Source organism: Planococcus citri, chromosome 4 (assembly GCF_950023065.1).
Source record: "Planococcus citri chromosome 4, ihPlaCitr1.1, whole genome shotgun sequence".
Lineage (NCBI taxonomy): Eukaryota > Metazoa > Arthropoda > Insecta > Hemiptera > Pseudococcidae > Planococcus > Planococcus citri.
The window spans coordinates 49,662,694-49,690,221 of record NC_088680.1 but is presented as its reverse complement, the minus strand read 5'-3'; the positions used below and the strand labels follow the sequence as shown (position 1 = coordinate 49,690,221).

Sequence of the window (27,528 nt, the reverse complement as noted above, 5' to 3'; positions counted from 1 at the left end):
TTAGCAAAAATGGTTCAATTTTTCACACTCTTACAACTTATGTTTCATCACAATCAAACTTTTGTCTTTATCTCCAATTTTTAGGTGATTGTCAACAACATGGTGGCTAAATACGAACCAATGAACCGGTTTCAAAATGTGATTGAACAGAGTTGTGTAATTTTTCATGGCCTACAACTTTTGTTTCAAGCTTTTTTCTTGATCTTCAATTTTTAGGTAACTTTTGGTAACTATTTGCAAATTAATGAATCGGTTTAAAAAAATTCATATCGCGTTTTTGTCGCCTGAGTGTGTTTGAATTTTTTGGCCAAACTGGTTTTTAATTTGTGGACACCCCGTGCATGGGCCAAAAATTTTCAAGGTCGCTTTTGAAAGCCCTTATTTTTCCCTACTCAACGCCGCTTCGTTCATCTCGTTAGCTCTTTCCACTTTAGAAATAATAGCCACCGATCACTACTTTTGTGTCATACTGTATAGGGCCGTGTAAGACTTCGAACGTCGACCTCTCTTTTCTTTTCAAATGGAAACACTTGTCATTCATCATAGATTTATTATAAAAATCATGCTGTCGAAAAGGACCATTCTAGGTACAAGTACTTTGATCACCTACCTACATACCTATACCTACTGATCTTTTAAACAACTTTGTGTAGAATATTTCTTCATGTAATTTTATTTTATTATCATGCTGAAGTAAATGAAACTCTTCATCTACCTAAATAAGTTCGATGTAAAAAATGGCAAAAACGTAGTTCTGTCCTCGTATATTCATACCAAATTAAAGTATAAAAACATACACACTATCAGTAGGGGCAATGATTCACATCCTAACTCATCATTACATGTGTTTTAGATAGGTACGTAATATTATATCAAGTAGATATGGTTTATGCATATGCACAAGCTCCTATGGTACTTCTCAACAGATAATTCGGCTGCGAGATTCAACTAAATAATTAAATTTTCAACTTTCAGTGGAATTAAAATGGGTGTCGCGAAATTTTGTGTCGTTTTCGATAAATCGGACCCGATTTATTATCCCGGAGAAACGATGACCGGAAGAGTGGAGTTGGTACTCAATTCTACAATGAAAATTGAAGGTAAAAATACCCATATTCAACTCTCGAGGAATTTTTATGATCTTAAGCAGATGGATTACAATCAATGATATGATGGTGCGATCACGATTTGCACACAGGAATCAAACTCAAGCTCAAAGGAAGAGCTAAATGCGAATGGAGCGAATCGCATTCCAAGTCCAGAGTTTTTCGATCATCTGAAACCTATCTCAAGAATGAACAGACTTTTGTCGAAGAAAGAGGTAAAGATCTACTTACCTTATTTGTTAAAATTTAAGTATGGATTCCGGGTGAAATGAAAATTTTAATATTAATTATAGAAGCAAAGATGCTACAAGCGAAAAAATATGTCTATCCATTTGCTGTAATGATACCATCTAAAGCGCCATCCTCTTTTAAAAGTCACTATGGTGAAATATCGTATTATGGAAAGGCGAAAATAATCATTCCACATGGTTTCGATTACAAAAAAAGAACCAGATTTACCATTATCAGTCCTCTGGATCTTAATTTATATCCGCAATTAAGAGTAAGTCATTCGTATTTTTCATCATACTATTCAAGTAGGTAAGTTGTACCTACCAAGGATGATTTTACCAACTCCTCATCTCCAATTCACGATATATATCTACAGACTACATACAAAGAAGAAAAAAGTAAGATGTTTTGCTGTCTGTGGTGTGCCAGTGGTCCTCTTACTATGGTTGTGAATTTACCCAAAACTGGCTTCGCTACATCAGAATGTATTCCAATTATTGTAGAAATTGACAACGCGAGTAATATCGCCGTAAATGCGATTTATATTTCTTTGAAACGGGTTGGTAGAATCCTATTATATTCCTAATCAGTAAGTAGGTACCTACCTATCGGTTTAAAATTTTTATGATGATAATGTGTTTAGAAAATTAAATGGATAGCGGAAGGACACCATAAAACCACAGAAGTTGAGCTTCAAAAATTACGCTCGGGTGGAGTTAGAGAAGGCCAGTCGCAAACGTGGAGCGAATATTTCACAATTCCACCCACTATTTTTCCGAACTTGGAGGATTGTTCCATCATCAGAATGAGTCACGTATTACATGTGAGTGACTTTACGTAGGTACCTACATTAGTTCTATGTATTTATGACACCCAACCCAATCATATCATATCTACAGTTTATCTATAGATCACCTAATATGTTACCTATTTCAGATTGAAGCTAGAGCCGCAGGAATGCATTTAAATTTGAATGCTCGAATTCCTATCATGATTGGCGATATTCAACTAAGTGAAGATACCAATGCTCCAATCTTTTCTCTGCAAGTGCCAAATAATCCAAATAATATGGCTCCTGTTCCTGCTTCTTCGTCTCAAGGATATCCTCAGTCGGAGTATCATTTTACTGAAATAACATCTTCAAAAAGTGTAGTTCAGAGTCATCAGTCTCAACCACAACCACAAATACCACCTTCAGCATTATCATCTCAGTTCGAGTGCTCTCATAGTGCACTACATTCTCCAGTAACCTGTGATAATATTATTGTCGACGGTTCAATTATTTCTTCTTCAAGAAACACTGCGCAATTGGAGTAATCACTTTTTTTGTATGATTGTTAAAAAATTACACTGAGAAGTAAATACTTGATTATCTAATTCAAATCAGACTATGTAGTTGTAACTTTGTGCATAAGTTCTAGTTCAAGAATGGAAAATAATGACCTCTCAAGCGCGATGGGGCCACAAGCATTTGCGCTAGAGGCAAAGCAAAAAAAAAAGTGAATTCAGGACGAAAAATCAAAAAATCGTTTTCTAGCGAAATCTGGTTGGTTGACATGTGTACTACACTGTCTCGAATTCACAAATTAAAATTCGTAGATATAGGTATGTGAGAATAATTCATTTATCAATAATTACAACTTCCCAAATTTTTTTCGAAACGAAAAAAATTAGTTTTTTGATTTTATCCAAGACTTTTGATGTTATACCTTTTTTTTTTTTGTGAATTTAACGAAAATTTTGATACTCGTAGATTTAATTTTAAATTAAGTACCTACCTAGATACCATTTTCAGCTAAAATCGACTTGGAATTCAAAACGTAACAATATCATTTTTTGATTTCATTTATAAGATTTTTGTTGTGACTTTTTTTTTATTAAGGTAATTTAACGAAAATTTTGATAAATTTAATTTTAAGGTATCATTTTCAGCTAAAATTAACTTGGTTGTACGTATTTTTTTTACATTTTCACTCATTAAAAAAATGTAAAATGCAGCGATTTCCTTACGTTCTCTTTACCTTGTTTTTCATGAAACCATATAGGAATCCATTCATTTTTGTCAGTCAGTTTTTTTTTCAATAGGAAAAAGCTTCCATCATTTTCACAGGTAAAAAAAAATCAATAATTATGATATTCTGAGTTGATATAGGTAAGTTTGTAGACGAATTTTGGTGGAATGGGTGACCTGGAGGCTGGAAGGCAGTACAAGAGTTCCCAAAATAGCGGGAATCATTTTTTTCTGTAAAAATTATAAAAGAAAAATTGACAAATTCGGTAAAATTTGGGTTAATGGTGTCATTGAGCTTCTTTCATGATACATTACGTGAAAAAATTTTTTCTGCAAAAATTGACCAATTCTGAGGGGAGGGGAGCATAAAAAAATAAATTTTTCGCATTTTTGAAGACCTTTCACCAGCATAAAAAATTCTGAAAATAGAGCCTGTCCAATAAAATAAGACAGTCACGTCAATCAAACTTCTAGACAATTCGGTATACCGAGGGGAAAGGCGATTACGTCGATTCACACTACGCAACAAAAAGGTTCGCGACAAATTACAGCCATCAAATGAACGATGTTCTGCGTGGTGATGAGCAAATGTGTGAACGACAAACTTCTCTTTGATTGACGAGACTGTCTTATTTTGGACGGAGTAGGTACCTAATACACATTGTTTTAAATAATTGCACCTCTGAAAGAAGTGACCAAAAGAATCATTAAAACCTAATTTGAGGTCAGAAATATGAAATGACGAGTGGTAACCAAATGCCAGGCTTTATCTGATCTCAATTATCTATTTGACAAAACGTATGAAGCTACTGTGAAAAAATAAATTTATGACATTTTGATTTCAGGAAGCTGCTAGTGCACTGATTCGTTCAAATACATCATAATATGTGTACGTATTTTAGGTGACATCGTGTATTTATCATGACCATCATCAACCTACCTAATCTGTTTCCTATTGGCGTAGTTGGGTAGATATAATTTTTCACGTTTTCTCTGATACATAACCACTGTGTTTGGAACTGAAATTTATGTCAAACTTTAAACGACTTTCATTTTCTCTTTTTTCGCTGTTGAAATGAGTGTCCTGAAATTTCTCGTCATTTTGGATAAATCTGATAGAGTTTATCGTCCTGGAGAAACGGTGACAGGAAGTGTGAAATTTGAACTCGATGGCAAAATGCGATTCAAAGGTGATTAATTCATTTTAATAATTATCTTGTAAAACTCTACCACTAAGCAGTATCCTAAGCTACTACCTACCTACTATCACTACAGACATACATACCTAGTACCTATCAATGATAATACCTACGTGTTCCAATTTTTTCTGCAGGAGTTGTTCTTGAAATTACGTTCAATGGAATAGCTGCCTGTGAATGGACTGCTCTAAAACCATACTGGATGAAAGGTGAAATTCGTTCCAAGAAATACTGGACGGTAGGTAACATTTGTTTCAAAAAGACAAAACATGGACCAACTGAAACGTATCTTGGAAGTAAACACAAATTCATCAAAGAAACTGGTAGGTACCTTAGGAATCGAAATGATTTATTGTTGTTGTTATAAGTATGTGGAACTATGTCAAGTTCATTATTCGAATTGATTTCATGTTTACAATTCAGAGAATTTTGAGTTGCCTGCAGGAGAACATAGTTATCCATTTGCAAAAAATATACCAAATAACGCTCCATCCTCTTTCATTTCTTCTTTTGGTGATATAAGCTATTTTATAAACGTGAATTTTGATATCCCGTTGAAATACCATAAAGAAGAGAGAATGAATTTCGCTGTAATTAATCCTTTGAATTTGAATTTGTGCCCCAATTTAAAAGTAAGAATACGTAGAATATCTAATTTCAAGTACCTAATTACGCAGATTTAATTTTGAATTCAATTCATCGTGCTTGTAGATAATCAAGACTTACTTACTTACCTATTATAGCTAATCTAATTTTATTTTGTACTCAAATCGTATCCAGAGTCCCTACGAAAATGAAACGAGGAAAACATCCTGTTTCAGTTGCTTTGCCGGAGACCCCGTTATTATGGTTGTGCATTTGCCTAAAACTGGCTTCGCCGCATCTGAATTGATTCCAATTCGTCTGGAAATGACCAACATCAGTAACGTTGATGTGTACGCGGTTAATATTTCTCTCAAGCGAGTGAGTAGCCTACATTTCTATGCTAAAAAGATATTGAAGCACGTCACCATGAATGAAAAATTGACATGTTTTCATTTTTTAAATCACGCATCAGGAGATTAAATATATTGCGGAGACATCCACCAGAAACCAAGACGTAACTCTACATAAATTACCTTTGGGTGCAGTGAAACCCAGACAGCCACATTATTTGTGGGAAGAAAATTTCCCGATTCCGTCCACCCCGTTCCCTTTTTTGGAGAATTGCTCAATCATGAAAATAAAGCACGAATTACAGGTATAACTATCTAGTCTTTTAATCTCAATTGATTGATTTTTTAGTTTGAATAACGTCGAGTAATTTCAGATTGAAGCTGACATCTCAGGATTTTGTGAAAACGTCATCGTTATGAATATACCTGTGACGATTTGTGACGTCCTACTTGGCGAAGATCCTAATGCTCCAATTCTTATACCACGACACATGACGGATGAAATTTTGACCAGGGGTGATTCAAATACTCGTTCAGGGATACCCGATGCATCATTCAATGTTGATGACTTTACTTCGTTGGCTTTAGACGCCACTTTAGAAATCGCTAGTGGGATGGTAATTACTGGTATGGGTGCCACTGCAGAAATCGTGATGGAAGAGCCTTATCCTCAACATGAATCTGAAAGACACGAGTCTTCATCAGGAGACCTGAAAAAGCTGCCTCCTTCTCCTTCCCCTATTGGTATGGGCGACTCTGCAGAAATTATGATAAAAGAGCCTTCTCCTGAACCTGATACAAATGAATCTGAAAAACACGAGTCTTCATCAGGGGATCCGGAAAAGCCGCCTCCTTCTCCTTCCACTACAGCTTCAGATGCCGGGGCTGTTCCCTCAGAATCATGAGAGTATTTTGATAAATGGAATACTTACTTCATTCTAGCTTACGACAATAATATGTTTAAGCTCGAGGCAAGATGTTAAAACTAATGAAAGAAAAACTACGAATAAAAATTAAATACGTACTTATGAGATTTCGGTTTTAGTAAGGTATTTTTTTTTGCATATTTACTTAAGGAAATTTTGATAAATTGGCCTAGGTAGGTACATGTTTGATTTTCTTGATGGCCTATCGCTCCTAATCTGAATAGTTTTGCGTCTAAAATGAAAATTTTTGAATGTAATTTCAAAATTGAAGCATCGGTATTGAGATCCAGAATGATGGATTAGTGTGATTAAAATCTGGTGTGCCGGTCCAGCGATGACTTGTTCATCATTCTGCTGTGGCATTATGGTGTAAATTTACTCTTCTTGGAGTTTTGAGTCTTCAATATAGTCAACTGTCAAGGTAAATGACTGACGTTTCGAATAATTTATATTCAATAGATAATTACCTGTATGTACATACCTACAAATTCCGGTATAAATTAATGAACTTATCGTTCGATATGATCAATGTGCTGATCAAAATGTTTAGAATATTTATAAATACCATCTTATGTTAGTTTCTTAATTAGATTTCTCTTTGTTATCAATTGGAATTTCGTAACTCTCAAATAGGGAACATTACTTACTCCCAACCTTGTGTTTTTTGATTAGTTAGGTTCCTACCTATTTCTGTACATACAGGATGCGCAAAAATATCGAGAACGCCCGAAGAAAGTTTTTCATTAAAACTATAGGTTGGCAACGTGAAATAGATGCATATGATTGGTGGAATGTTATCACTTCAGTCCAACAACCAATCATGTGCTATCACCATTTCCCTGAATCTCCACGTGTTTCCTATTTTGTTTTACCTATCCGATTCCTACATGTCAAATCTCATTAAAATTCCCCTTCTTAAAGTACTATTCTTAAAACCTATACTACACCTTCTCTCTGCCTATTCCATAATCCATTCTCAATAAAATCAAATCAAATAGAAGTTTTCGTTTTTTATTAACAAAATTCAAAAGTTAAAAACTCTAGATGGATGGGATTTGACAAAGTTTGACTGAAATTCGCAAAAAAAAAACTTGCCATGAAAAGCCAATAGGTAATTGAAGAAACGGAAACACTTTCAAAAATCATTCGTTTGGTTTGGTTATTTCGTTGTGTTTCGTTCAATTTTTTTATTCGTTCCGTTTCATTTTCACAGCCTGGTATAAAATTACCTAACCTACATACTAGGTACCAACCTACTGAATTATACATAAGTATATGTAGCTGGAAATTAAATACATACATATGTACTTCATCATTTTCAGTTATCTTTACATAAAAAGTTACAGAAAACACTGTCCTTATCACAATTATTCGATAAAAGTGCCTCATATGTAGTACAATGATTCATATTCTAAATCTCCATCATACAAGTCATTAAAAACCATACCATATGCTATGCTTATTCATACGTGGGAGAAGTTAGAATGCATTCTGCAGAATCAGAATGATTTTCTTGGAGAAATTCACACTCATTAGCAAAACCGAGCAGCTTTCTATCGAAACAAATAAAAACTATGCCGAGACCTTCCAAAACATCTCATAAACACTATACAACCGTTTTTCGAGTATTTCTCAAACTTAAACTATTCGAGTAAAGCTTTTTACATCAAAAGGCACCAGAAAATTTTTTTTCAAAAATATTCGAAGTTCTGTATTATTTTTTTTTTTTTTCACTCAAAGGCTATGACATATGTGACGGAATGAGGCAAACACCATCGTGTAGCCCATCTCAGAGGGGACATTTGATGAAATTTTCAAATGAATTATATGTTAAAAATTGGAGAAAAAAATGTTTATCTACTTGCGATTTTTTTCAAAAATATTCAAACTTCAACATTCTTTTTTTTCATTCAAAGGCTATGACATGTGACTGAATGAGGCAAACGCCATTGTGTAACCCATCTTCAAGGGGACCTTTGATGAAATTTTCATAGAGTTTGTATGTTAAATATTGCGTTGAAAAACTTTTAATCAACTTGTGGTTGATTTTCAAAAATATCCAAACTTCTAGTATATTCTTCTTTTTATCACTCAAAGTCCAAGACTTGTGACATGATGACGCATACGCCATGTGGTAGCCCATTTCAAAGGGGACCTTTGACAAAATTTCCAAAGGGATCGTATGTTAAGTATTGGGTTAAAAATTTTTAATCAACTTGTGAATAAAATATTCCATAAAAAATCCCAAAATATGCTTTTATGGTGAAATATGCCAAAATATGCTGTAACAAATTAGGCTCATTTTACTTGAAATTTCATGAATCGTGGTGATAATTGAAAAATTCCCTATCCTCTATGCATACAAAAAATATGCTCTAGCATAAAAATCCGAGCCCTGCTCATAAATCTCAAATAATTTTCCGAAAAAATTTGGTAGAATAACATCACAAAAAATTTCCTCTGAGAATATGTGATTACTGATTTTGACTGATTACCATCTAGTTCCGACCAAATCGTCGTCAATGGCCCCTCTTGAAACCCTTCACAATCCTGCTTATATGGTAGGTATTTTGTCACCTCCCGTTGCCTTTAAGTAAAAGAAAAAAAGAATGACATACTTAGAATGATTTTTTTTTCTTCAAAAATTATATAGGTCCTTTGACTACAAATTTTTTCATTTGAATACTTGACAAAGGATACTTGCCAAGAAATTGGTCAAAGGTTCCTATTGAAATAGTACCCTTTGATTAAAATTTTTTTACTCCAATATTTCACATAGAATCCATCTGAAAATGTCGTCAAAGGCCACCTTTTAGATGGGCTACACGATGGCGTTTGCCTCATTCCGTCACATGTCTTAGCTTCTGAGTGAAATAAAAAAGAATATACAAGTTTGAATATTTTGAAAAAAATCACAAGTTGATTAGAATTTTTTGAACCCAATATTTAACATACAATCTATTTGAAAATTTCATCAAAGGTCCCCTTTGAGATGGGCTACAATATGGCGTTGACCTCATTCTGTCACATGTCTTAGCTTTTGAGTGATAAAAAGAAAGAATAGGTATAGAAGTTTGAATAGTTTGAAGAAAATCAGAAATTGATTAAAAAATTTTCATTCCAACATTTAACATACGATCTATTTGAAAATTGCATCAAAGGTCTCCTTTGAGTTGCGCTACAATATGGCGTTGACCTCATTCTGTCACATGTCTTAGCTTTTGAGTGATAAAAAGAAAGAATAGGTATAGAAGTTTGGATATTTTTGAAAATCAAACACAGGTTGATTAAAAATTTTTTACTCCAATATTTAACATATGATCTATTTGAAAATTTCATCAATGGTCCCCTTTGAGACGGGAAACACGATGGCGTTTGCCTCATTCCATCACATGTCTTGGCTTTTGAATAATAAAAAAAAAGAATACAGAAGTTTGAATATTTTTGAAACAAAAACCACAAGTACCCTTTCATTTAAATTTTTTTACTTCAATATCTATACTATACAGCTGCAAGAAAAATAAATACCCAAAAAATACCCGAAAAATACTCGAAAAATCGGAAAAAAATTCCCAGCCCGATCTATGGCACCTAGAGAGCTAATTTTTTTTTTAATCGACAGCTTAACTTCTCTAGAATACAGGAAAAATACGCGAGGGCAAAAATTTTGGAATTAAAGGGCCCAAATTTTGAGTTGAAGTGGGCTGTTTTTGCCGTTTTTTCGATTATTCTCAAATATATCAAGAACGAAAAAAGCTAGGAAGGTTGTTAATATCTCATTTTAAAGAGCATTAAAATCTGAACATTTCCCTCGATTACATTACCTGTCCAGGGTTTTTAGTTTTTGAGCTATTTTGAATCCAAATTTGAATTCAATTGAATTAAATTATCTCGAAAACTAAAAATGCTAGATGGGTACTGTCAACGAGGGAAATGTTCGAAATTTCATGCTCTGTAAAATGGTGAAAACAGATTAGAAAAAAGTTGCTCAGATCGCGCGATTTTGATCGTTTTTTATGGAATCTTGAAACAAAAAACCGTTAAGATGATGCGTGTACTTATACACCCACACAAGCATACACACAACCACCAACGTACAACGCATCATCGATGCCATGTCGTTGTTATTCCAGACAGGATCACGCGACATGCGCGCGCATACAAACCTCCCACTCCTCCAACTATGGAATTCTTACATGCGAGGATTATGATTTGCAAATCGATCGAGCGTGAAATTGTCAACAGAAACAGATATTATTGCTAATGTTATAAAATGTTAATCCGTCTATCTTCGGTGCTTTCATGCTTTGCTTTTGCATTTATCATCTATCATTTTAATCAAAGTTTTAATCGAAGCATATCAGTATTTATGTATGTACTTATGTACCAAATTATGTATTATTGACATACCTACCCTTAAACATTGCAAAATCCAAAATTGCTTAAAATGCCATAAAAGACGTTCAAAAATTTTTTAAAAAAACGAGCTAAAATAACAAAATGACTTAAAAATGAATGAAATATTGTAAAAATTTTAAGTACCTAAAGTTTCAAAAATGGTTGCTTGAAAATTCATTAAAAGTATTGGAGGTTGAAAAAAATTGTTCAAAGTGCTGAAAGTCGTTGAAAGTGGTATGAAAATGAATGAAGTGTAGAAATATGTAGTTTTTAAGGAAAAGTACTCGGGAGCAAACCTCATCTGAGAGTGAGCGAAGGGGGGGGGGTTTGGGGGCGCAGCCCCCAAGAGCGAGTTCCAAGGGCGAAGCCCGAGGAACGAGTATGGGGGTTGGGCCGCTAATTTAATATAGAATCCATCTGAAAATGTCATCAAGGGTCCCCTTTGAGATGGGCTACACAATGGCGTTTGCCTCATTCTGTCACATGTCTTAGCTTTTGAGTGATAAAAAAAAGAATTGGTATAGAAGTTTGAATATTTTGAAAAAAATCACAAGTTGATAAAAAGTTTTTAATCCAATATTTATCATACAATTCATTTGAAAATTTCATCAAAGGTCCCCACTCAGATGGGCTACACAAAGGCGTTTGCCTCATTCTGTCACATTGTCTTAGCTTTTGAGTGAGAAAAAAATAATGTGGAAGTTTGAATATTTTTAAAAAAAATCACAAGTTGATTAAAAATTTTTTAACCCGATATTGAACATACAAACTCTTTGAAAATTTCATCAAAGGTCCTCTTCGAGATGGGCTACACAATGGCGTTTGCCTCATTCCGTCACAAGTCATAGCCTTTGGGTGAAAAAAAAAGAATGTTGAAGTTTGAATATTTTTGAAATAAATTTACAAGTTGATTACAAATTTTTTTAACCCAATATTTAACATACGAACTCTTTGAAAATTTCATCAAAGGTCCCCTTTGAAATGGGCTACCACATGGCGTATGTGTCATCATGTCACATGTCTTGGCCTTTGAGTGAGAAATTATGTAATATGAAAGTTTGAATATTTTCGTAAAAAATTCACATGTTCATAAACATTTTTTTAACCCGATATTGAACATACGAACTCTTTGAAAATTTCATCAAAGGTCCCCTTTGAGATGGGCTACACGATGGCGTTTGCCTCATTCCGTCACATGTCATAGCCTTTGAGTGAGAAAATAAAGAATATAGAAGTTTGAATATTTTTGAAATAAAGTCACTAGTACCCTTTGGTTATAATTTTCCTAGTCCCAATAATTATTTAACATAGGATCCATTTGAAAATTTCATCAAAGGTCCCCTTTGGGATGGGCTACCACATGGCGTATGCGTCATCACGTCACATGTCTTAACCTTTGAGTGAGACAAAAAATAATACGGAAGTTTGAATATTTTTGAAAAAACATATGATTACCCTCAGCTTGAATAGTCAGAAATACTTGAAAAGTGCTTGACCGGGGAAAAGAGTTCAAACTTGGCCATACATGATCATGTATGGTGGATGAACTCGAGCATACATGATCATACATAAACCGAAGTTTCCATACATGCTCATATTACAAAATTGTCCCCCACATGATCATACATGTCATATACATATGATCATGTATGATCAAGTATGATTTAGTGTAACCATGATCATGTGTAAATGCGGGGATTTTTTTTAACATGAACATGTATGATCATACTTAAAATTCGAGAATTTATGAATTTTTATAATAAAAATATTGTCAGTATAAAATATATGGGATGATTTGCTGAGTGGTATAAGTACATAAGATGTGCTAAGAATGCAAGACAAATGTGGATAAATAAATTTCAGACATTTTTCCAGATTATAGACACTTTTCTAGATTATAGAATAAAATGTATGATATAAAACATGCAATTTCATACAAATGATCCATACATGAGCATGTGGGGGACAATTTTTTAGTATGATCATGTATGAAGTCGTCATACATGATCATGTATGGCCAAGTTTGAACTTTTTTCCCCGGGTATATACTGTTAGAACAATGTTTCAGAATGACTGCGTACTGTTTTTATGAGTTCGGACAGAATGTTGCTCAGTTTGGCTGATGTGTGTGATTTTTTTTGAAAAAGTCATTCCAATGCTACAGAAAGAATTCTAACTTCTCCCACGTCGTATACATCTGTATCATTGCCCAATTTCTGTAGGGTTACCTTATAATACGTTTAGTCGTTTACGTTGACGCAATCGTTGCTCAATTTTGTTAAAGTAAAGTTGAATGTGCGTGTGTCTACTCGAAGTTTTCAATACCTATACTTTAAGATAGGTACTCAGTACTCACTGAGTTTAAAAGTTTAATTCTGGTCTTCAATTTGCTGAAATGAGATCCAAATCATTAACTATCGTTTTTGATAGTCCAGATCGCATTTATCTCCCTGGAGGAATTGTGAAAGGAAGAGTAGAAATTGTGCTCCATTCTGAACTGAATATTAGAGGTAAGTACCTGAAATGAAATTTTCGCAAATTATTGGGTACTAATTCCGCTAAATACGAATTTCATCCTTCTATGCTAAATGCTTTGCGCTTGTGCAGGAGTTAAACTCAAGATCATAGGAGAAGCTAAATGCGAATGGATGGCAGGCAAGACTCCCGTGCGGTCAAGAGAGATCTATCTCAATAGTGAACTGACTTTAGTCGGAGGAACTGGTGAGAATATAGACTAAATACCTACATAGTACTTACCTATAATTATTCGTTCGAATTTAAAATGGAATTTTAAATCAATTTGCTGTTTATTAAATTTAGGAACGAAATTAAAATTGCCCGTGGGACAATATTCTTATCCATTTACTGCATTGTTGCCATCTGAAATTCCATCCTCTCTTGGTAGTACATATGGTGAAATATTATATTATATGAAAGCGAAAATTGATATTCCATTTGCTTTCGATTACAAACATGAAGCCAAATTTTTTGTTTTGAATCTTGTAAATTTGAATTTATATCCGAGCTTGAGAGTGAGTGAATATTTTTCTTTTTAGAAGCTTAAGTAATATAATCAGGAGATCTTCAAATTTTAAATTTGTAACCCTACAGACTCCATACTCGGAAGAAAAAAGTAGAAAATTTTGGTTCCTGCGCTGGAAAAGTGGGCCTCTCACCATGGTTGTGCATTTACCTAAGACTGGCTTCTGTTCATCAGAACGCATTCCGTTTACTATAAAAATCGATAACGCAAGTGACGTCGCAGTGCGTGCGATTCATGTTCATTTGAAACGGGTGAGTTGAGTCGAGTTCTGTAATAAGGGTAAGGTGCCCGAATGTCGACCAGTACCCTAAATCCGACCACAAGCCTATCTCGCCCACTAATGCCTTGAAAATTCGGAAAAAAATATTTTCGTATGTATTTTTCACAGAAAAAACGATTAAGACCAAAATCACAACCCAAAAGCCAAAACTCGCGAAAATATAGCTTAAAAACGAAATTCAAAAAGTCAAAATTAACTTTTCCCGCAACTTCAATCGCCTGTTGCGCAAATGTGTGATTTCTCGTGAAAAAAGTTTTAATTATTTTTTAAAGTACAAAGTTCGACGAATAAAAGCTGATAATTATTTTTTGGATAAATTACAGGCAAGTTTGAAAAGTTTCCCATCAAATTTAATTTTATAGGGTGTCCTAATTCCGACCACCAATGATTTGGCTGTATACTTAAAATTTTTATTTTCCTGGATTTTCGAAAAAAACGTCAAAACGTAATAAATGGTGTGCTGATGCAATGAACAAAGCTGTAAAAGCTGTAAGAAACTGAGAATGTGGGTATCTAAAGGCGTCCAAACAATTTTCAAGTGTTTTAAATGGGGACATGAGATTTGTGATACGACGTCAGAAAAATGTAAAAAAAATTGAATATTTGTTCCCCTTTTGCTTAAATAATTAATTTCCTTTCTATTGGTGTCATTTTAATTCATAATCAACGATGTTGAGGTATTATTTACCTTCTTTTTTTCAATTTTTTTGGGGTGGTCGGAATTAGGACACCATTTTTGCAATTTTCAATTTTCTCACTTTTTGGAAAAAACGCCATGAAAAATCAGCGGGGGGGTTTTAGGTTTAGTGACTTTAGGGCATTAAACTAGAGGCATGTGGCTATCATTTGAGCCATTGTGCGCGAACCTAGGTCAATTACAGGTCTTTTTATTCCAAAAATAAACTAGGTGGTCGACATTCGGGCACCTTACCCTTATGCGCTTCGAAAACACACGTGACTGCTGAAAGATAGCTGATTTCAATTTTTGTTTTCCAGAAATTAAAATGGACAGCGGGCAAACATTATATAGAGGAAAAAACTGAACTCCAAAAATTACGTTTTGATGGCGTGAGAGAAGGCCAATCCAACATAGTCAGCGGATATTGCTCGATTCTCCATGATATTTCATTTCCTAACTTGGAGCATTGTTCGATCATTCATATAAGCCACGAATTACACGTAGGTACTTTTTTGTATGTCTACCAGATCACATTTAATGATAGGTACTCGTAGTATCTAGTTTAAAATGAATAATTTGAATCTGTAAAATTTCAGATTGTAGCTGAATCCACAGGAGCGCATTTAAACCTGCATATTCGAATTCCTATCACAATCGGCGATATTCCTCTATCTGAAGATCGCAACTTTTCCACCAGTCCTGAGAATACGGGTTCTGTTCCTTCAAATGACGATTCCCCTTCATCTACTTCGCTACATAATATTGAACAAATGCCTCAGATTTCTGCTGATGCTCAAAGATATCCTCGGCCGAATTATCCGGGTGTTGTGAATCCATCGCCAAAGAGGGTAGTCCGAGTACAGGAGCCTCAGACTCGGTCCAGAATTGCGCATAGTGCTACTTTTGTTTGCTCGGAAAGTACTGTGTACCTATGTAGAAAATCAACCAGGGTGATCAGGAGGTACAACCAAGACCTCCTCTAGTAAAATCAACATCAACTCAGCCATCAGCCACGAATCTCGAGCATTCCCAGCAGGAAAGTCTTCCTTTTGAGACTTGTTCCACTATCGCCGATAATGTTACTTTTCTTTGTTCGGAAAGTACTGTGTACCCAATGTGGAGAATCTAACGTTTGTAAATGACTGCGTACAAATCATGTTACTGGAAAATAGTGGACAAAACTGATATGCATTAAATTTTGTTCTAAACTCAAACATTGCGGTAATTCTTTTACTAAATTTTCAAGATTGAAATTTCGGACTCTAAAAGTGAAGTTTTCAGTTTCAGAAAATGGAAATTAGGTAGTATGTATGGTAAAAATTATCTTTGCAGAGGATCGAAGTGGACTAAAATTTTATTTTTAATGCAAAACTTACAAGATTTTCATATCGATCCTAAATTTGAAAATTTTTGCACTAAAAAAGAAAATTTTTGACTGAATAAATCTGAGACTTTAACAAATTATTATTATTTTTGCAGTCTTGTGTTGAAGTTGGAAGTGGAATAATTTTTATTTTGATATCAAAACTGAAATTTTTAGCTCGAAAAATAAAATTGAGGTTTTTTTTTCGTAGGTACTTAGATACAGGTTGTCAATGTTTTAGCAAAAGTTATCAATCTGAAATTTTGAATTTTTTAGAACAATTTTTGGGATCTTAATCAATTTTTATAATCTATTGAAATACTAGGTTCAAATTTTGTGCTAAACTCGAAAATGTTAATTTTCTTGCAATTAGCCTATGTACTTTTGTATGCTGCTAAAATTCGTCAGCTGACGATTCTTCTGCACATAAATGTGATTTTCTGTGAAATTAATTGGAATAAAATTTTTGTTGCACCTACTTCAGTAATTTTATGCATTAAAAATACTCATTTTTGCAACGAAAAAATTCCAGTATATTTTTTGTTGATTATAATATGACGAAAATTTATTGTCTAATTGTTGTTTTATGAAAATAGAAATTTAATTTTTGAAGCCGACGATGGAAAAATCCATTTAATTTTTGAGCTCACAAGGAAATCTCTCGAGGTACCCGCCTATGATTTGAACGATATGAGAATGCAATTTTTGGAAAGAGCATGGTTTGAAAACCTAAACAATATTTTTAGATTCTTGCTCACAATATTGATTTTTTCTCAAGGAAAAATAAATGAATTTGGTAAAAATAAAAATTATTTCTGAAACTGATACGTATCAATTCTCCGAACCAAATTTCGTCATTTTTGAGCATTCTGGAGCCTCTAACACAATTTTCAATTTCTCCACAAGGCTTAGGAATTAAATTGGGCTGTTAGAAATCGAGTTGTGACTCATTCTTGACCTGTTCAACGAGTTTATTCACATTTGAGCAGTTTTATTTTTTAGACGGACCCTCGACTGTGTTTATTGACCAGCATATTTAAAAAAAAAATTAAATCACAAATTCTTTATATCATACAATTTCGAAGCATTCTGAAGATTCCAACGCAATTTTAAATTTCTCCCGAAGACGTGGAAATTAATTTGAGCAGCTACAAATCGACCTATTCAACGAGTGCATCTGTTTTGATCAGTTTTCAGGAGATTTGGGGCGAACAGATCCCTCAAAAAAGTTTAATAATATAACCTGACCCTGGAGTCTGGAAGATTTGTCAGCCCCCACAGTTTTGGCTCATTAACTGTTTCGTTGTTTGTCTCATACCATTTGGTGAAGTGGTAGGTGTTTTTTCTTAAGAATAGTTTCTTAGTGAAATATTGTTACTTTTTGTTCATTAAGTAAGTACATTAGGAATCGGGGAGAGAGCGGGGTGTAATTCTTTTTTGAGGAGTTTTTTTTGGAGGATTTAAATTTATTGAAACACTCGAATTTCACCCATTTTTTCAAAATGTTCGGTACTTATATCGACTTTAATTTTTGCTCCAGACATGACAATTCTGACGTCACTCCAAAACAACTAATCATGCACTATCATTATTGGATATCATTCACTGTTACTAACCGAAACGTTTAGCAAAAACTTTTTTCGAGGTACTCGATATTTCTGCGCATCCTGTTATACTTAGCTGGAAATTAAATAGGTACCCACATTATCATTTTTCAGTTATCTTTACATTAAAAAATGACAGAAAATACAATGATTCATATTCCAAATTACCATTATATGTACAAGTCATTAAAAACCATATGCTATTGAGTTTAAAAGTTTATAATTTTGGTCTGCAATTTTTTGAAATGAGTGTGACAGCATTTACTATCGTTTTTGATAATCCAGATCAAGTTTATTACGCTGGAAAAACGGTGACAGGAAGAGTAGAATTTGTGGTCCATTCTGCACTGAGTATTAGAGGTAAGTGCCTAAAATGAAATGTTCGCAAATTATTGGGTATTCCACTAGGTAAATACGAAATTGATTCTTCAAATTGCTAAATGCTTTGTGCAGGAGTTGAACTCAAGATTAAAGGACGAGCTAAATGCGAATGGTATGACGGTAAAGTTTACGCGTGGTCAAGTCAGACCTATCTCAATAGTAAACTGATTTTAGTCGGAGGAACTGGTGAGAATATAGATTAAATATTTACTTACTTACCTATAATTATTCGTTCGAATTTGAAATGGAGTCTTAAATCAATTTGCTGTTCATTTAGGAACGAAATTGAAATTGCCCGCGGGACAATATTCTTATCCATTTGTGGTATTGTTACCATCTGAACTTCCATCCACTTTTGTTGGTAAATATGGTGGAATTTTATATTATGGGAAAGCGAAAATCGATATTCCATTCGCTTTCGATTACAAACATAAAGCCAGATTTATTGTTTCGAATCCTGTAAATCTGAATTTATATCCCAATTTGAGAGTGAGTTAATACGTACCTACTTGACTATAGTTTTAATTTGAGAAGCCTAATTAGAAGATTTTCTTCAAATTTCAAATTTATAATCCTACAGACTCCATACGCGAAAGAAAAAAGTAAAAAATTTTGGTTCCTGTGCTGGAAAAGTGAACCTCTCACCATGGTTGTGCATTTACCTAAGACAGGCTTTTGTTCATCAGAACGCATTCCGTTTACTATAGAAATCGATAACGCAAGTGACGTCGCAGTGCATTCGATTCATGTTTATTTGAAACAGGTGGGTTAGTTTGAGCTCTGCAATGCTTTGAAAACACACGCGATTGCTAAAAAATTACTGATTTCAATTTTTTCCCCAGAAATTATGCTGGAAAGTGGATTCAGAGTGTAAAGAGAAAAAAACTGAACTCCAAACATTACGTTTTGATGGCGTGAGAGAAGACCAATCCAATATAGTCAGTGGATATTGCACAATTCCCAATATTTCATTTCCTAACTTGCAGTATTGTTCTATCATTCAAATAAGCCACAAATTACACGTAGGTATATTTTTTACGATACGTACGATGTCTACCAGATCACATTCAACTATAGCTACTCGTAGTAGGTATCTAGTTTAAAATCAATAATTTGAATCTGCAATATTTCAGATCGTGGCTGAAGAATCCACAGGAGTCCATTCAAATCTCCATTTTCGAATTCCGATTACAATCGGCCATATTCCTCTGACTGAAGATCATAACTCTTCTACCTATCATGATAACATGGGTTTTGTTCCAACAAATGACGATTTCACTTCATCTACTTCGCATCATAACATTGAACAAATGCCTCAGATTTCTCCTGATGTTCAAAGATATCCTCAGCCAAGTTATCCAGGCGATGTGAATCCATCTCCAGGGAAGGTAGTCCGGGTGCAGCAGGCTGAACCACAACCTCCTCCAGCTATATTACGAGTATCAACAGATCTCGAGCGTTCCCAACACGAACTTCTTCCTTTTGAGACTTGTTCCAGTATCGCCGATAGTGTTACTTTTCTTTGTTCGGAAAGTACGGTGCAATTGGGAAAAACGACTTTTTTGGATGACCTTACAAAGTTACAAATCACGGTACCTAGTGGAAATAGTGGACAAAACTGATATGCATTAAATTTTGCGCTAAACTCAAAAATTTCGGTGATTTATTTACTAAATTTTCAAAATTGAAATAGATACCGGACTCTAAAAAGTGAAATTTTCAGTTTCAGAAAATGGAAATCAGAATTGATAAATGACACGTGTAGAAGTAGAAGGAATTCTATGTATTTCTTAACCATGTCATTTAGATTTCACTTGTTGTTTTTAATGACTCAACTCAAGTAGTTTGATAGGTAAATATATTTCTGCTTCTTTGCCAATTCTTTCACATTTGCTGATACTGTGTTCTGCCTACTGTCCGCTTATATATTACTGTTAGTTAACCATGAGTCCAATTACCAAGAATTAGAATCGTAAGAAGTGCGGCCGGCGGCACAATATACCTCCTCACCCTACCATTCCTTTTAAACAGTAATTCGTCAACTATCTTACAGCTTGCTCATGCTATCGGGGAGCCTCTTCATCATCTGGACTTCCGGCTAAACGTTTCTATGCTTCAGCTGATGTCATTCCTACATTGTCATTCGATTCCAGTGATGATGGACAAGATTGAAGATATTAAATGTGTAGTTGAATAAGATAGGCCAGATCGTCTACATATACTATATGTATGCACGAAGCTGAATCTACAAAACAATGTTACCTACCACTATTAAGAATAATATAACAAGCAGACGCAGAGTCTGCTGCACTCAACAACTGCAAGTTGGATAGCAATTTTATCATTTTGAAGTTATTTTTACATAAGAAATGGCAGGAAACGATATCCATACCTATCACAATTATTCGATAAGTGCCCCATATACAATGATTCATAAGTATAAATCACCATTGAAGAAGTCATTAAAAATAAAAACCACAGGTACGCTGTGAGTAACGATGCGAAGGGAGGAAGGGCTAGGGCGGGCAGCCTGCCCCTCCGATTTTGGGACTTGACACCTCAAGAGTGGTTTTTTTACCAGCTTTTTTCATAATACGAGTAGAAATACACATATCAACAAATCAGAAGTGTCCCGTTTGCGAGGAAATTTTTGAAACGTGCGCAAATCGCTGTGTATCGGGTTCAGAACCACTCCCCCAGTCCGAATTTCGCTGTTTCGAGCCGTTTTTGGAGCCTCCAGCACGATTTTCAGAATTTGTCATGTTTTATTGCCTATGTTAAAAGTACAATTCCCGAAATCGGCTCAAATGTGAATAAACTCGTTAAACAGGTTGAGTATAACACACAACTCGATTTTTAGCTGCCCAACTTCATATTCACGCCTTCTGGAGCAAATTCAAAATTCTGGAGAAATCGAAAATCGCGCCTGGAGGCTTCAGAATGGTTGGAAATGGTGAAATTTGGATTTCTGGGCTTAGTTTTGGACGAAATACAGCGATTCGCGTAAATGTCGAAAATTTTCTCGCAAATGGGAAACTTTTGATGTTTTTGATATTTCTTTAAAAGTTTTAAGTGTCACTTCTAAAATCGGCTCAAATGTGGATAAACTCGTTAAACAGGTCGAGTATAGGTAATACACAACTCGATTTTTAGCTGCCCGACTTCAAATTCACGCCTTCTGGAGCATATTCAGAATTCTGGAGAAATTGAAAATCACGCCGGAGGCTCCAGAATGGCTGGAAATGGTAAAATTTGGATTTGGAGAATTAATATCAGTTTCAGGACTTATTTGATCATTTTTATTGATCAAGTACGTACGTTTTAAAAAGCATAAATCACCAAAAACGGTCAATTTTGAATTTTTGAACTTCGCCAAAAATCGAAAAATGAAGTTGGACGGCTGAAAATTTGGTTGGGGGGGGGGGATTAGACCATGCTCTTTCAAAAAATCGCAGTCCCGTTCAAATCAAAGTGTGACACCTCAACAGATTCTCTTGTGACACCAGAAAAACTAAATTCTTTCATGAAAAATTGTTGTTCTATAATTTTTCAATTTCAAATCACATATTTTCCAAAACTTTTGCGTTCGCTTCACTCGGGCCAATTTTGTTCTCTTCTTCACATTTTAGATTTCACGAAACTAATTGATAACATTTTTTAAAAAGTTGAGATCAGAAAAGCCGAATTCTTTCATTAAAATTTATGTCATTCTACTTTTTGAGGCTCATTTATAATGGTAATAGAAATTCACAAAAAAAAAATAAATGAAAAAGTTGAATCTATGGTTTTTAATAGGAGAATTTCAATTACCATTATAAATGGTACTATTGAAAACCACAGATTCAACTTTTTCATTTATTTTTTAAATGAATTTCTATTACCATTATAAATGAGCCTTAAAATCATGAATCATTTTATAAATCATTTGCCCTCATTGCGCTCGAGCCATTCAAAATGCTGCTTTTTGTCAGAAAAATTTCGAGATAACACACCTCCCCCCCCCAATTACCTGTTACTAAAATATGTATCCCCTTTTTTCACCGAACATGGACATTTTCAGTCGAATAAATTGGGAATTCTCAGTTAAATCAGTTGGGAATTTTATTGTTTTTGTACTCCCTTCCCCTCCAGCAAAACCACTCCGCTACGTCTCGCTGTACGCATTGTCCAATTTCCTTAATATGTTTATGTTGGCAGTTGATACACACCTAGTCGTTGCTCAATTCGATTAAAGTAAAGTTACATAAATGCGCGTGTATCTAATCGAGATTTTCAATACCTCATTATTTTAAATACTCGCCGAGATTAAAAGTTTAATTCCTTGTCTTCAATTTGTTAAAATGAGTGCCAAAAAAATTACTATCGTTTTTGATAATCCAGATCGCATTTATCTCCCTGGAGAAATTGTGACAGGAAGAGTAGAATTTGTGCTCCATTCTGTACTGAGTATTAGAGGTAAGTACCTAAAATAAAATGTTCGCAAATTATTGGGTACCTGCCTATTATGCTAAATACGAATTTGATCCTTCAATGGTAAATGCTTTGCGCTTGTGCAGGAGTTGAACTGAAGATTATAGGAGAAGCTATAAAATGCGAATGGTGGGAAGACGATGTTCACGCGTGGTCAAGAGAGACCTATCTCAATAGTAAACTGATTTTAGTCGGAGGAACTGGTGAGAATATAGACTAAATACCTATTTACCTTATTCGTTCGAATTCAAGATGGAGTTTTAAATCAATTTGCTGTTTATTTAGGAACAAAATTGAAATTGCCCGTGGGACAACATTCTTATCCATTTTCGGTATTGTTGCCATCTGAAATTCCATCCACTTTTGTTGGTGAATATGGTGAAATATTATATTATATGAAAGCGAAAATTGATATTCCATTTGCTTTCGATTACGAACATATAGCCATATTTTTTGTTGTGAATCCTGTCGATTTGATTTTGAATTTAAACCCGAACTTGAGAGTGAGTGAATATTTTTCTTTTTAGAAGCTTAAGTACGATACGAGATCTTCAAATTTCAAATTTATAATCCTACAGACTCCATACATGAAAGAAAAAAGCAAAAAATTTTGGTTCCTGTGCTGGAAAAGTAGACCTCTCACCATGGTTGTGCATTTACCTATGACTGGCTACTGTTCATCAGAACGCATTCCGTTTACTATAGAAATCGATAACGCAAGTGATGTCGCGGTGCTTGCTATTTATGTTCATTTGAAACGGGTGAGTTGAGTTCTGTAATTTATGTACTTCGAAAACACACGTGACTGCTGAAAGAGAACTAATTTCAATTTATTTTTTTTTAGAAATTAAAATGGATATCGAAATTCCCATATACGAAGAAGGAAGACACTGAACTCGAAAAATTACGTTTTGATGGCGTGAGAGAAGGCAAATCCAACATAGTCAGCGGATATTGCACAATTCCCCGTAATATTTTATTTCCTAACTTGGAGTATTGTTCGATCATTCAAATAAGCCACGAATTACATGTAGATATTTTTCGTATATGTCTACCTGATCACATTTTTAATTATACTCGTAGTATCTAGTTTAAAATGAATAATTTGAATCTGTAATATTTCAGATTGTAGCTGAATCCACAGGAGCGCATTTAAACCTGCATATTCGAATTCCTATTAGAATTGGCGATATTCCTCTATCTGAAGATCACAACTCTTCCACCAATCCTGATAATACGGGTTCTGTTTCTTCAAACGACGATTTCCCTTCATCTACTTCGCGTGATAACATTGAACAAATGCCTGAGATTTCTGTTGATGATCAAAGATATCCTCGGCCGAATTATCCGGATGATGTGAATCCATCTCCAGGGAGGGTAGTCCAGGTACAGCAGGATGAACCACAACCTCCTCCAGCTCTATCATCAACAACTCAGCCAGCCACGGATCTCGAACGTTCCCAACACGAACTTCTTCCTTTTGAGACTTGTTCCAGTATCGCCGACGATAGTGTTCCTCTTCTTTGTTCGGAAAGTGCTGTGCAATTTGAAAAATCGTCTTTTTTGGATGACTATACAAATCACGGTACCTAATGAAAAATAGTGGAAAAAACTGATATGCATTAAATTTTGCGTCAAGCTCAAAAATTTCGGTGATTTTTTTTGTAAATAATCAAAGTAGACTAAAATTTGATTCTGAATTCGAAACTGATAAGATTTTCATGTTGATCCTATATTTAAAAATTTTTGCTCTAAAAATGAACACTTCCTATTGAATATCTGAGATATTTAATAAATTATTACTATTCTTGCAGGTTCGCTTGTTGAATTTGGAAGTAGCATAATTTTTATTATGATATCAAAACTGAAACTTTCAGCTCGAAAAATAAAAGTGATTGTGTTTTTTCGTAGGTAACTAATAGGTTGTCAATGCTTTTGCAAAAGTTATCACACTAAAATTTTGAATTTTTTAATATAATTTTTGTGATCTTAATCAATCCTTATAATCTATTGAAATAAGTTCAAATTTTGCGCTAAATTTGAAAATTTTAATTTTCTTGCAATTACCTACTTTTGCGCAAAATTTTTGTTGTAACTACTTCAGTAATTTTATAAAAAAGAAGTCTATGAATTTTGTTAGAAGGGAAATTTCGATTGGAGGATTGGTTTTAGACAGACTCTACAACCACAAAAAAAAACACGTTAGCGACCAAAAGGATTAATTTTAATTAGGATTTTAAAAAAATTTCCAAATTTCGAATAATGAAATTCAATATTTGAAATTTTATCTACTTTGTGTTGTATTTTTGGATGTCATTTTGATTCATTCTTATTTCAACCGTAATTTTTTGGCTGATTGGAATATCTATGATGCCTTACTTGTTGGTAGATACAATTAACGTGAATGTTTTTTTAAATTTATTTTTAATGAGAATTATCAAAATTTTACAATAAAAAATTACCTTTTAAAACCTGTCCAAGTTTTATTCATAAGGTTACCTAGTTAGGTACATAAGTATCTACACATTTTTTTAATTTTTAAATAGGTAAGTATTATACAAACATGTTTGTATAATTTATGAGTTTTTCACCTGCCTATAATATCCGATAATCGGAGCTTTTTTGAATAAGTAAGTAGGAAGTACTAATGGTAACTTAATTATTTATCAAACATTTTCTCATTTCCTCAACGTTTCAATAAAAGGTTCTTTCTTGAAGGGACACCCAGCCTCAAAAATATACCATTACATTCAGTTCTTAATAATAATATTTTAATGATTCATTAATCATTACACGTGAATAATAATTTACCTACCTAAACTAAAAATTGAAAAAAAAATCATTTGAAAACTGATCGAAACAACTGCGTCATATCCGAACACACCATCACCATCACAATATTTCAAATACTCTTCCATAAGTTTTATCAGTTCATCAACATCCTGGTTATGTTCACAATACGCACATCCAGCCTATTTGCTCACATAAACTTAATTTTTACAACTAGTCTTGGAATTTTCATAGCATTTTGTAGTGCCTATTTTCTTCGTTTGGTGTAAATTAATCCTCAATCTTTTCGTTGTTAAAATGAGTGTAGCAAGATTTCTTGTTGTGTTGGATAAATCAGATAAAGTGTATTATTCCGGAGAAATTCTGGAAGGCAGAGTAAAGTTGGTGCTTAATTATGCAACGCAATTTAAAGGTGATTAATAAATCATAATACATAGATATAAATTGTTATCACATACCTATTTGTAATAGATAATAAGTAGGTGTACTAGGTAGATGCTAGGTGATCGATGAGTGATGAACTGATGATAACTGAACTTATGAAGACTTATTGAACCAACACAATTGTTCTTGTACCTATTTTTTGCAGGAGCTATACTCAAGGTTACCATTAGAGGAAGAGCCAGTTGTGAATGGAATGAATCAAAAATGTACATGAGTACAAAATGTAAATACAATTTCAAGCCTGTTAATCGAAAATCAACAGAAACTTATCTCGAAAGTGAACAGGTTTTAATCGAGAAAAAAGGTATTTTTTTAATTTTTAAATTTTTTTTCATAAAATGAATTCAAGTTGAGTACGATGACCTGCCTATTTAAAATTACCCAACTTGTTGTTTTAATATTTTATTTAGAAAATTTTGAATTACCTATGGGAGAACATACCTTTCAGTTCGCTGTAATGATACCATCCCAAGCTCCATCCTCTTTCAACAGTTCTTATGGAGTAATATCGTATGATATAAAAGCAGAATTTAAAATTCCGATGGACTGCCATAAAGAAGAAAGAATCAACTTTATTGTAATCAATCCTCTGAATTTAGATTTATATCCAAATTTAAAAGTGAGTTGATTTTTCTCATTTTCCTTAACGTACCCATTTCATTTTTAATTCACAATTTTTTTTTCTGGTTTCTCAACTTCTTCAGATTCCTTACAGAAGAGAAAAAAGAAAAACTTTCTGTTATCTGTGGTGCGCTAGTGGTCCTCTTACCATGGTTGTTAATCTACCTAAAACTGCCTTCGTTTCATCCGAATCGATTCCAATCATCTTAGAAATCGATAATACCAGTAATAAAATTTACGTAGATGCAGTTGATATTTATTTGAAACGGGTTAGTAAATTTTTGTATTTTAATTATGAATTTACGAGCTTACCTACTTATTTCAATTCATTTATTGCAGGAAATAAATTGGATAGCAGATGGATTCCGCATAAGTCAAAACAGTACTCTTGAAAAATTACGCTTAGGATTGAATGGATTGGGAGAAGGCCAGTCACACTCGTGGAATGAAAATTTCACAGTTCCCGATGTTGTGTTTCCATTCTTGGGGCATTGCTCTGTCATGAAGATTAAACACGAGTTACATGTAGGGTATCTTACCTATGTAGTTCCTACCTACCTACGTAGAATTTTAAATCAGCTGAATAAATTTTCAATTTTAATAACTTGGAATAATTTCAGATCGAAGCTGTAGTCTCTGGATTTTTTTCGAACCTGAGTATGCATATTCCCATCACGATCGGTAATGTCCTTTCAGACGAAGATCCAAATGCTCCGAATGTTATACCGCAATGCATCAAGGATCAAATATTCACCAGGGGTGCTTCAAGTTGTAGCTCACGGCGATCTGTCGACTCGTCGGACAGTTCTCGTAATATTTCTGGCTCGTTCTGTGGCTCTGATGGTGGTGAAAGTACATCTGATGATGATTCCGATGATTCTAATGATTCTACAGAAACAGAATGCAATAGATGAACTGGGTAGGTATATATGTAGATTAATTCCACAGAGGATCAGTGAATATGAATCTACGTGATCCACAGGCATTACAACGTTAAAAAAGACTTCAAAATGTATGTGAATTTTCAGAAATTTGTCGTAATTTGAA

The 27,528-nt window shown here is 34.0% G+C and overlaps 6 protein-coding genes across 7 annotated transcripts; all 6 read left to right on the top strand.

Annotated features, from left to right (window-relative positions):
- Window positions 1-926: 926 nt before the first annotated feature.
- On the top strand, window positions 927-3,325 carry LOC135845108 (arrestin domain-containing protein 3-like). Its single transcript, XM_065363573.1, has 6 exons — window positions 927-1,100; window positions 1,199-1,321; window positions 1,400-1,608; window positions 1,714-1,896; window positions 1,981-2,160; window positions 2,274-3,325. Exons 1-6 carry the CDS (start codon window positions 986-988, stop codon window positions 2,652-2,654), a joined length of 1,191 nt encoding a protein of 396 aa, XP_065219645.1. The 5' UTR covers window positions 927-985; the 3' UTR covers window positions 2,655-3,325.
- A 1,050-nt stretch (window positions 3,326-4,375) lies between these two features.
- LOC135843988 (arrestin domain-containing protein 17-like) lies at window positions 4,376-6,499 on the top strand. The gene is made up of 6 exons (XM_065362060.1): window positions 4,376-4,538; window positions 4,682-4,870; window positions 4,971-5,179; window positions 5,328-5,510; window positions 5,605-5,787; window positions 5,857-6,499. Exons 1-6 carry the CDS (start codon window positions 4,424-4,426, stop codon window positions 6,385-6,387), a joined length of 1,410 nt encoding a protein of 469 aa, XP_065218132.1. The 5' UTR covers window positions 4,376-4,423; the 3' UTR covers window positions 6,388-6,499.
- A 6,537-nt stretch (window positions 6,500-13,036) lies between these two features.
- Window positions 13,037-16,022, top strand: LOC135844333 (arrestin domain-containing protein 4-like). Its single transcript, XM_065362497.1, has 6 exons — window positions 13,037-13,316; window positions 13,414-13,527; window positions 13,627-13,838; window positions 13,918-14,100; window positions 15,126-15,308; window positions 15,405-16,022. Exons 1-6 carry the CDS (start codon window positions 13,202-13,204, stop codon window positions 15,789-15,791), a joined length of 1,194 nt encoding a protein of 397 aa, XP_065218569.1. The 5' UTR covers window positions 13,037-13,201; the 3' UTR covers window positions 15,792-16,022.
- A 1,957-nt stretch (window positions 16,023-17,979) lies between these two features.
- Window positions 17,980-18,928, top strand: LOC135845194 (arrestin domain-containing protein 17-like). Its single transcript, XM_065363661.1, has 4 exons — window positions 17,980-18,135; window positions 18,229-18,342; window positions 18,434-18,645; window positions 18,737-18,928. Exons 1-4 carry the CDS (start codon window positions 18,021-18,023, stop codon window positions 18,926-18,928), a joined length of 633 nt encoding a protein of 210 aa, XP_065219733.1. The 5' UTR covers window positions 17,980-18,020.
- Window positions 18,929-22,338: 3,410 nt separating this feature from the next.
- On the top strand, window positions 22,339-25,097 carry LOC135844399 (arrestin domain-containing protein 1-like). Of its 2 annotated transcripts, none has more exons than XM_065362595.1 (6): window positions 22,339-22,611; window positions 22,713-22,829; window positions 22,912-23,129; window positions 23,205-23,387; window positions 23,471-23,594; window positions 23,752-23,889. In XM_065362595.1, the coding sequence occupies exons 1-6, from the start codon at window positions 22,497-22,499 to the stop codon at window positions 23,760-23,762; spliced, it is 768 nt and encodes a 255-aa protein (XP_065218667.1). In that variant the 5' UTR covers window positions 22,339-22,496; the 3' UTR covers window positions 23,763-23,889. The 2 variants fall into 2 exon arrangements, with proteins under 2 accessions (XP_065218667.1, XP_065218666.1); XM_065362594.1 differs by having other exon boundaries at window positions 22,340-22,611; window positions 23,471-23,656; window positions 23,752-25,097.
- Window positions 25,098-25,235: 138 nt separating this feature from the next.
- LOC135843913 (arrestin domain-containing protein 3-like) lies at window positions 25,236-27,528 on the top strand. Its single transcript, XM_065361959.1, has 6 exons — window positions 25,236-25,828; window positions 26,006-26,164; window positions 26,271-26,479; window positions 26,565-26,750; window positions 26,821-27,006; window positions 27,102-27,528. Exons 1-6 carry the CDS (start codon window positions 25,714-25,716, stop codon window positions 27,393-27,395), a joined length of 1,149 nt encoding a protein of 382 aa, XP_065218031.1. The 5' UTR covers window positions 25,236-25,713; the 3' UTR covers window positions 27,396-27,528.

What these genes read in the sequence shown, in the direction of transcription:
- LOC135845194 (XM_065363661.1), top strand. Translation starts at nt 18,021, where the DNA reads ATGAGTGTGACAGCATTTACTATCGTTTTTGATAATCCAGATCAAGTT. An exon ending in TTCTGCACTGAGTATTAGAG is followed by an intron (nt 18,136 to 18,228) that starts GTAAGTGCCTAA and finishes TGCTTTGTGCAG; the next exon opens with GAGTTGAACTCAAGATTAAA. An exon ending in ATTTATATCCCAATTTGAGA is followed by an intron (nt 18,646 to 18,736) that starts GTGAGTTAATAC and finishes ATAATCCTACAG; the next exon opens with ACTCCATACGCGAAAGAAAA.
- LOC135845108 (XM_065363573.1), top strand. Translation starts at nt 986, where the DNA reads ATGGGTGTCGCGAAATTTTGTGTCGTTTTCGATAAATCGGACCCGATT. An exon ending in TTCTACAATGAAAATTGAAG is followed by an intron (nt 1,101 to 1,198) that starts GTAAAAATACCC and finishes ATTTGCACACAG; the next exon opens with GAATCAAACTCAAGCTCAAA. An exon ending in ATTTATATCCGCAATTAAGA is followed by an intron (nt 1,609 to 1,713) that starts GTAAGTCATTCG and finishes ATATATCTACAG; the next exon opens with ACTACATACAAAGAAGAAAA.
- LOC135844399 (XM_065362594.1), top strand. Translation starts at nt 22,497, where the DNA reads ATGAGTGCCAAAAAAATTACTATCGTTTTTGATAATCCAGATCGCATT. An exon ending in TTCTGTACTGAGTATTAGAG is followed by an intron (nt 22,612 to 22,712) that starts GTAAGTACCTAA and finishes GCGCTTGTGCAG; the next exon opens with GAGTTGAACTGAAGATTATA. An exon ending in AAATAAGCCACGAATTACAT is followed by an intron (nt 23,657 to 23,751) that starts GTAGATATTTTT and finishes GTAATATTTCAG; the next exon opens with ATTGTAGCTGAATCCACAGG.
- LOC135843913 (XM_065361959.1), top strand. Translation starts at nt 25,714, where the DNA reads ATGAGTGTAGCAAGATTTCTTGTTGTGTTGGATAAATCAGATAAAGTG. An exon ending in ATTTATATCCAAATTTAAAA is followed by an intron (nt 26,480 to 26,564) that starts GTGAGTTGATTT and finishes CAACTTCTTCAG; the next exon opens with ATTCCTTACAGAAGAGAAAA. An exon ending in AGATTAAACACGAGTTACAT is followed by an intron (nt 27,007 to 27,101) that starts GTAGGGTATCTT and finishes GAATAATTTCAG; the next exon opens with ATCGAAGCTGTAGTCTCTGG.
- LOC135844333 (XM_065362497.1), top strand. Translation starts at nt 13,202, where the DNA reads ATGAGATCCAAATCATTAACTATCGTTTTTGATAGTCCAGATCGCATT. An exon ending in TTCTGAACTGAATATTAGAG is followed by an intron (nt 13,317 to 13,413) that starts GTAAGTACCTGA and finishes GCGCTTGTGCAG; the next exon opens with GAGTTAAACTCAAGATCATA. An exon ending in GACTTTAGTCGGAGGAACTG is followed by an intron (nt 13,528 to 13,626) that starts GTGAGAATATAG and finishes TATTAAATTTAG; the next exon opens with GAACGAAATTAAAATTGCCC.
- LOC135843988 (XM_065362060.1), top strand. Translation starts at nt 4,424, where the DNA reads ATGAGTGTCCTGAAATTTCTCGTCATTTTGGATAAATCTGATAGAGTT. An exon ending in CAAATTCATCAAAGAAACTG is followed by an intron (nt 4,871 to 4,970) that starts GTAGGTACCTTA and finishes TTTACAATTCAG; the next exon opens with AGAATTTTGAGTTGCCTGCA. An exon ending in ATTTGTGCCCCAATTTAAAA is followed by an intron (nt 5,180 to 5,327) that starts GTAAGAATACGT and finishes AATCGTATCCAG; the next exon opens with AGTCCCTACGAAAATGAAAC.